This window comes from Poecile atricapillus, chromosome 3 (genome assembly GCF_030490865.1).
Source record: "Poecile atricapillus isolate bPoeAtr1 chromosome 3, bPoeAtr1.hap1, whole genome shotgun sequence".
Lineage (NCBI taxonomy): Eukaryota > Metazoa > Chordata > Aves > Passeriformes > Paridae > Poecile > Poecile atricapillus.
This window is the reverse complement of record NC_081251.1, coordinates 3,127,313-3,135,177: the sequence shown is the minus strand read 5'-3', so window position 1 is coordinate 3,135,177 and position 7,865 is coordinate 3,127,313. Positions and strand designations below refer to the sequence as shown.

Genomic DNA, 7,865 nt, shown 5'->3' with positions numbered 1-7,865 from the left:
CAAGCTCTTTGAGCTGTGCCCAGCCCCATCGCTGCCTTGTTTTCCCCTAAAAGCTCCCTTAGGGGTCCGACTAGGCTGGACAACCCGTCAGCAGGTTCGCTGTGTCCCAGTTTCCATCCCATACAAGGGGACCTGGAAATTTGGGGTGAAAACCCACATGGGGTGGGCAAAGCACAGACTGGTCTGGTGGTTAAAGCAGGAGAAGTGGGGAAAAGGTGCCTGTGGGATCCATGCCTTGATTTCCCTTGGCAAAGAGGGTTCCTGCAGGTTGTCAAAGCCTGGGGAGGGTCCTTTTGCACCCCAGTGGGATCCTCCTTTCAGTGCCATTTTCCTTTTCTTTCCAAGTTTTCAGTGCCTTTATCTCCTCTCTCTTGTTACCCCCCAGCCTTTAAGGTCTGAAGATCTTTGGGATGCAGGAGGGCAGCGGGGCTGCTTGGGGGCGGGACACCTCCAGCTCTCTCCTCACTCCCTTTCAGCGGGCAAAATAAGGAAAAATAACAATAAAAGAGGGGGAGCGGGGAGCGGGAAGGAGAAAGGGGGGTGCTGGGGTTGCTGCTTCCCCGGGGGGTGCCGGGCAGAGGGTGGGGAGAAGTTTTCTCCCAGCACCATCCCGGCCGGGGCTGAGGAGTTTGCAAACAAGGAGGAGCAGCGAGTCCCTTCGGTGTCATTGGAGGAGGCTTTTTCCAAGGAGCTCATAAATACGGGAGAGGCCGGGCAGGAGGCTGGGACTGCGCGGGGACCCCGAGGGCAGCGCGGCGGGGCGGGGGGGCCGGGGGGCCATGGCTGCGCTGCTCAGCACATTCCCCTGGCCGGAGCGGCTGGAGGGGGACGCGGGCGAGGGGCTGTCCCCAGGGCCACCCCCCCGAGCGTCGCAGGGCGAGAAGGGCTCCGAGAGCCGCATCCGCCGGCCCATGAACGCCTTCATGGTGTGGGCGAAGGACGAGAGGAAGCGGCTGGCGGTGCAGAACCCCGACCTGCACAACGCGGAGCTCAGCAAGATGCTCGGTGAGGAGCGCGGTGGGCGCGGGTCTGGGGGGGCGAGGAGCGGGGGGAGCTCGGGGACCCACCCGGGCATCCCCTGGGGTGCAAACCCTGCCCGGATCCGGTGCCCCGGGGTGAGAACCCGGGCACCCACCCGCCCATCCAGGTGCAAATCCTGTCGGGATTCAGTGCCCAGGGGCACCCACCGGGGATCCTGCGGGTGCAAACCTTGTCCGGATTCGGTGCCCATGAGTGCACCAGAGCATTCCCGGGAGTGCAAATCCTGCCCGGATCCAGTGGCCCGGGGGAGGCACCCACGCACCCACCCGGGCAGGGGATGCACACCCTGCTCGGATCCAGCGCTCGGGGCTTGGTTCCCGGGCACCCACCTGCGGTCCCTGGAGTGAAAACTCCGTCCGGATTCGGAGCACTGGGGCGGGGATCCAGGCACCCCCCGGCAATTCCTGGGATACAAATCCCGTTCGGATCCAGTGCCCCGGGATGGGCACCATGCACCCACCCGCTCATCCCGGAGCGCAAATCCCATCCAGATCCAACGCCCCGGACTGGGAATATCAGTGCCACTGACCATCCCTGGGGGTGCCAGCCCTGCCCAGGTGGCGACCCGGTCTGGCACGCAGGAGAAGGGCACCCCTACACCTACCTGTCCCGTTTTGGGGGGCAAAGCCAGCCCGGGTGCAGCACCCTGGGGCTGCAAAACCTGATGGAGCTCTGCACCCCGGGAGCAGCACCGCGCAGCCACCCACAGGGTGCTCAGCCCAGCATTGTCCAGATGTGCAGCCACTCCTCAGGGTGCAAAGCCTGATGGTGTCCTGCATCCCGGGGGACAGACACCCTGCCACCCTCTGCTGCAAACCCTGAGGGTGCTGCCCTGCCCCGAATTTGTGTGGCCTGTCCTTGCTGTCCCACTTTGTCCCAATATTACATTAGCATGTGTGTATTTTTGTTGTTATTTTTGGGGGATCACAACCCATTTTGAACACACATTTGTGTCCCACTCCCCATCCACCATTTCTCCCTTTCTCCCAATCCCCATTTTGATGTGAAACCAAGAGGGCAAACCAAAATTACCAGCCCAGACAGCCTGAGAAAGAGCTGCCTGAATTGCAACACAGCTTTGCTGCCCAACCTCTTATCCAAAGTTTGTGTTTCCCTGGACAGTTCTGTGGTGTTTTCTTTGGTGGTTTGGGTTTTCTCCTCACTGCTTTGCCATGCAGCATCTCAGCTTATTAGTGTTATTTCTGCTGTCTCAGGCCATGGGAAGGCATCAAAAGCTTTGATCTGTATCCTCATTTCTCCCCCTTACCCTGAGGAGCAGCCTGGGACACCTTCACTGTGGGATAAAGCCTCCCTTCCCAAAGCTGCTTTTCTGTCCTGTGTCTTGGGGACATTTTATCTCAAACAGGGAGGAGCGAGGTCATAGAATTAAAGAATCATGGAATGGTTTGAGTTGGAAGGGACTTTATCTAATCCATCCCTCTGCCGTGGTCACGGACACCTTCCACCATCCAGCTGTCACAGTGCCCAGGTCTCCCTGTGCCCTGGTGCAAGTCCTGGCAGGGCACAGGCTGGGGCACCTTAAAGGACACCACGTCCTGACCCTCTGCTCAGCCAGGCATGGCCTCAGCTGTCCCTGCTCCACAGCTGGGCTCTGTCCCAGCCCATGGAGCTGGGAGAGTTCACCTGCCTGCATTTATTTACTAAACCTAAACCCACCCTGTGTGGGGATTTGGGATGAAGGGAGTCAGAGACCCTACAGCAGCCTCAATTCTTCCCTTCTTCTCCTGCCTCCTGCCACCACGTCCCCCTGCAGGCTTTTCAGATGTGTCCTCTGCGTGCGCCTGGTGGGATCTTGGGAGGCTGTGGGTGCTAAGAGAACGTGTCCTCCGTTTCAGGGAAGTCCTGGAAGGCGCTGAGCCTGTCGCAGAAGCGTCCCTACGTGGAGGAGGCCGAGCGGCTGCGGGTGAAGCACATGCAAGATTACCCCAACTACAAGTACCGGCCCCGTCGGAAGAAGCAGGTCAAGCGCATCGGGAAGAGGGTGGATCCCGGCTTTCTGCTGGGCAGCCTGACACGGGACCAGAACTCTGTGCCGGAAAAGCGGACCTGCAGCCGGGCCGGGGGGGACAAAGAGGGCCCGGGTGAGTACCCCCCCCGCCCGGGGCTGCCGGCTGTGCGGGGGTACCGGGAGGCTCCGGGCAGCGGCAGCAGCACCAGCGTGGACACCTACCCCTACGGGCTGCCCACCCCGCCGGAGATGTCCCCCCTGGATGCCATAGACCCCGAGCAGAGCTTCTTCTCCTCGCCCTGTCCCGAGGAGCATCACCGCTCCCACCTCGCCGGTGCCACCTTCTCCCCGGAGTACGCGGGTGGCTCCCTGCCGTGCGGCCACCACCCGCTCAGCCCCATGCCACAGCCGGCCACCTGCATGATCCCCCCGGCCTCCAGCTGCCCTCCCCTTCCTCCTCCTCCTCCTCCTCCCAGCTACTACACACCCGCCTTCCCCTCCCTGCCCCCTCCCAGCCTCCATGCCCACCTGGGCCAGCTCTCCCCGCCGCCCGACCACCACGGCTTCGACACCTTGGACCAGCTGAGCCAAGCGGAGCTGCTGGGGGAGATGGACCGCAACGAGTTCGACCAGTATCTCAACAACCCCGGCCACGGTGACCACCACGGCGGGGCCTTGGCCAACGGGCAGGTGCCAGCATCCAGCAGCTCCCACAGCTCCGAGAACAGCCTCATCTCCGTCCTGGCCGATGCCACGGCCACCTACTACAATAACTACAGCGTCTCTTAGGAGCCCAGCCGGGGCCGCCTGGACCGGCCGAGGAAGGACCCGACACTGTTCCGAGGCGTTGCTCCCTGGGGACATCGCCCGCGGCCCCTCAGGGTGACCGAGTCCGAACCGCAGGGCCCTGGAGTCTCCTCGGTGCTGTAGGTAAAGGATTTGGGTTGTTGGGTCACCACCGTGCAAAGCCTGGAGTGCTCTGCTCCCACTGTGGCCAGGGGGCACTTCCCGACGCCAAAGCCCTTTTGGCCAAGTCCCTCTTCCAAAGCAGGGATGCTCCTGGGAGCACAGGAAGGCTGCCCTTCATTTCGGGGCATCCCAGCTCTGCTTTGGAGTCAGGAGTGCAGCAGCAAACATCAGATCTGAATTCCCCCTGGAAGAGGGAAAGGCAGGGATGGGAGAAAGGAAGATTTTGGTGAAGGTCTATGAGCTGGTTTTGGGTTCCGGTGGTGGCGTTGCTGCAGCCACCCTGACCTGCCTGACCATTCCAACAGGGATTAAAGCCCCCATCCCCTGCCCCAGAGCATGGATTGGGGGCTTCATCCCTCGGGAAACCCCAGAGAGGATGGGACACCAGCCAAGAGAGGAGTAGCCAGCCCCGAGGGTGCTGAGCCTGTTCTGGAGTGGGGTAAGACCAGGGCTTGGAAAGGCAGGATCTGGCCAGCATCCACCCCTGGGAGCAGGTCCCAGGATGAACATTTTGGCCAAGACATGATGATGTAGCAGACACTTTTTTTTATCAAACATCCTTTGAAGGGGAAGGCTCCGTGTTTGGAGCCACAGTGCCCAATGCCTCTCCTAACTCTGGCGTTTTATTGCTTGTAATAAAGCTGTACATTGATTTATTCCTCCCATTATTCCTCCCCCCCCACCTCGGATTTTGTATTGCTCGAGTTCTCTTCCTTTCCATAAAGATGAAGCTTTATTTTAAATCAGTTATATGACATGATTAATCTTAGTGTTTACTGTATGGCACTTGGTAATGATTAGTTAGTAACGTGGTTATGATTTCCTGGTTCCAGTCCCCAAAATGTATTAATAATAATTGCAAAGAAAACTTAAAAAAAAAAAACCCAAAAGTTCACCATTTTTTAAGCTAATACATTCCATCTCTTTTGTGTGACTCTATGCATTTTGAATGAGTGTAGATACGAGTTTGCATAAAATATTTAATTTAAATAAATATGTTTTTATATGATGATTGTTCGATGATTTAAATTGCTGTCGCTATTGACAACAGTTTTCAAAACAGAAACATTTCCCGTGCAAGTGCTATTTTTTTATATTTTTGTTGTTGTCGTTGTTGTTGGTATTTTCAGCCAAATTTTTCTACTTCCATTTTTTTTATAAATAAAACAAAGATCTGTGGTTATCTTTACAAATTGTGGATTGCTTTCTAACAAACAGACTCAGGGCACAATGAGTGCTTACCCTCACTTTTCATGGAGTGTCTCAGGGCTCAGGTCACTGTGCTGGCCTCGATCCTGCTTTGGCCATCTCTCAGATATGATCTTTGTAATCCGGTTTTCATATTACAGTGAAGTCAACAGCTTTGCCTTTAGTGTCTTGGTGAGCACAGATGATGTTTCCAATTTATGGAGCCAGTGCCAGTGCCTGGAGCATGGGTCTTTAGTCACATTTAAGGCTCTCTTTTCTTTCACAGTTTGGGCTAATTCACCTTTTAAGTTGTTCCACAGTGTGAGGACCTTGAAAAGAGTCCTTGTTTCAGGTGCAGATGGAGGCAACGAGGCCTCAGAAATGTGTGGGGGTCAAATTTTGGGGAGCCACGCGAAGGTGATGTTGAGTGATGGTCTTCAGGCCTGGCCAGCAAAGAGAAAAGCTTGATCCATGTTGTTGTCCCTGGAAAAACATCACAGCCTGCTCTTGCCAGACATTAAATCAGGCTGTGTCCCTGCTGTCCCTGAGGTTAAGCCACACACAGAGAATCCCAGAGTTGTTAGGGTCGGAAGGGACCTCTGGAGATCCAAGGCAGGGTAAACACCTCCCAAAGCAGGGTCCTCCCAGGCTGGGTCCTCCTGCTTGGCCCCAGCAAGTGGAGGAGCGTATTTCCTAGTGCACTCTGTGATGCCACCTCTGTGTGGGGGCTGGGAGTGCTCTTCAGATGTCACCCAACCCAATCCAACCCAATCCTGTCCCCAAGGGTGGCTTGTCTCCCATAAGTGACGTCTCTCATCCACAAAGCCCACGGTGCCAGAAGGTGGAGGTTGTGTGAGTATTTGGGGAAGGCACCCTGTCCTGTTCTCCCTCATCCCCCACTTGTAACCCCCGGATTCAGCTCTCCCATCCTGCCTCTTCCTTCTTCCACCTCTCAGGCAATCCCATCTCACCCTCGGCCTTTCGTTTTTAGGGGGAAAGGAATGGATACCTTTGGATGTCCTGCCAGCCCCAGGTACTGTGGTGGCTCCCTGACTGGGGTGGCTCAGTCCAAATGTGACTCTTCCAAGAGGATTTTGGAGCTGGAGGGAGGGGGGTGCCAGGATCCTGTTTGGCCTCTCTGCCCAGCAGCGTTGACTCACGTGGGACCGTGCCAGGAGCAGGAGTGGGGCTGGAGAAGTCCTGCTTTTCCCTTCTCCATCTCTCCCTGCAATCCCCGTGGTGCCCCAGGCCTGAGATGCACTGAGAACAGTCAAACTGCCTCGGGGAGGAGGCTCAGCTGTCCCAGCCCCCCCCAGAAACTCAGCTCTGGGTATTGCCACCAGCCTGATCTGGGATGGCACATTCTGACCCTATAGGACCCTTTCTCCAAGGCATTGGCTGTTCCTACTGGTCCTTCTCCTTATTCCCATGCTCTGAGCAATGATGGGATCAACTGCACCACCCTATAAGCCTTTTCCCTCCTTGCTTTCATCCCATGCAAGGCTGGTGGGAACAAACTCCTCTCCAAGAGCTCCCAGCAGCTCCCAGAGTCTGATTTCCCCAGGAAAAAAGGGGTTTCTCCACGCACCCCATCCCCAAGGAGCCCGTCGTGCCGGGATGAACGGAGAGCCCCGCCAGCCAAGCCTGTCCCCACTTGCTCAAGCCGGAGCCACGTGAGGAGAGGTGGGAGCTTGTCCCTGTGCTCTCTGCACGCCAGGAACAGCTACAGGCCCCAACCAGGAGCCAGGGCCCCCCGAGGGCGTTGGGAGCCGCAGCCAAGGCGAGGTGCGGCTCCCTGGGAGCCACGGCCGGATCCGGGCACACGCCCAGCGCCGGGAGCAGCCGGCTCCCACCTCCAGGACACTGCAGCTGAGACGAAATTCTGGAGCAGAACCATCCACCCCTTCTCTGGTGGGATGGAAAATGAGATGCTATGGGTCAATCCCCTCTACCCACAGCAGTTTTTTGGGATGCAGGGCACTGCTGCAGGAAGCGGATGGAAAATAAGTGGCTGGCAGAGGTGGGAAGGAGTGGTTTTGCTGGGAAAGTGGACATTCGTATGAAAGACTGCTGGCCATCAACATTCACAGATGTTGGGGGGGTCTCCACCCCAAGCAGGACTCATTCTGCATCAGTCCTGGGCACGTTTCTCCTCTCTCCCCATTCCAAATCCAGGAGCCCATGGCTGTCTCTCTGCATGCTGAGGAGTCTTGTGGTTTGTGGCCTGCTGTCCCCAGCCTGGGAACCAGCAGGAAAATTAAATCAGGGCTGCAGGAAGGGATAAAACAGCCTCACACCACATTTGGGCTCCTGCTCAGGGGTTCCAGCTTGGGTGTGGACAGAGGTATCTCGTTGCCATGAGGTGAGCAGGGTGTGAGCCCCTGTCCCCGTGTCTGGTGGCCTTGGCCAGTCCTCAGTCCCTGTGGCTGTGCAGGTGGTGGTGTCAGGCATCGGGAGCAGGGATGAGGTCACATTCCCAGAGAGCTGGGATTGGGGCTGGCCAGGAGCTGCCGTGTGTGTCATGCCCTGGGTGATTTCCTTTTCATCCCTTGAGCAGGTGGTGGCTCCTCTCTGTCCTCTCTCTGCTTGTCCCAGTGCCACTGGGCAGGGGTGGGCCCTGGTGACAGCAGCCACGTGGATGTTCTGTGCCTCAGTTTCCCTGTCTGTTAAACAGATAATTCTTCCTTCCCTCCTGCCC

The 7,865-nt window shown here is 57.4% G+C and overlaps 1 protein-coding gene across 1 annotated transcript; it reads left to right on the top strand.

Moving 5' to 3' along the window:
• Positions 1-715: 715 nt before the first annotated feature.
• Positions 716-4,988, top strand: SOX7 (SRY-box transcription factor 7). The gene is made up of 2 exons (XM_058836197.1): positions 716-1,005; positions 2,898-4,988. Exons 1-2 carry the CDS (start codon positions 780-782, stop codon positions 3,797-3,799), a joined length of 1,128 nt encoding a protein of 375 aa, XP_058692180.1. The 5' UTR covers positions 716-779; the 3' UTR covers positions 3,800-4,988.
• The last annotated feature ends 2,877 nt before the right edge of the window (positions 4,989-7,865 follow it).

Coding starts and splice junctions, on each gene's coding strand:
- SOX7 (XM_058836197.1), top strand. CDS start 780: ATGGCTGCGCTGCTCAGCACATTCCCCTGGCCGGAGCGGCTGGAGGGG. Junction 1,006..2,897: donor GGAGCTCAGCAAGATGCTCG/GTGAGGAGCGCG, acceptor CCTCCGTTTCAG/GGAAGTCCTGGAAGGCGCTG.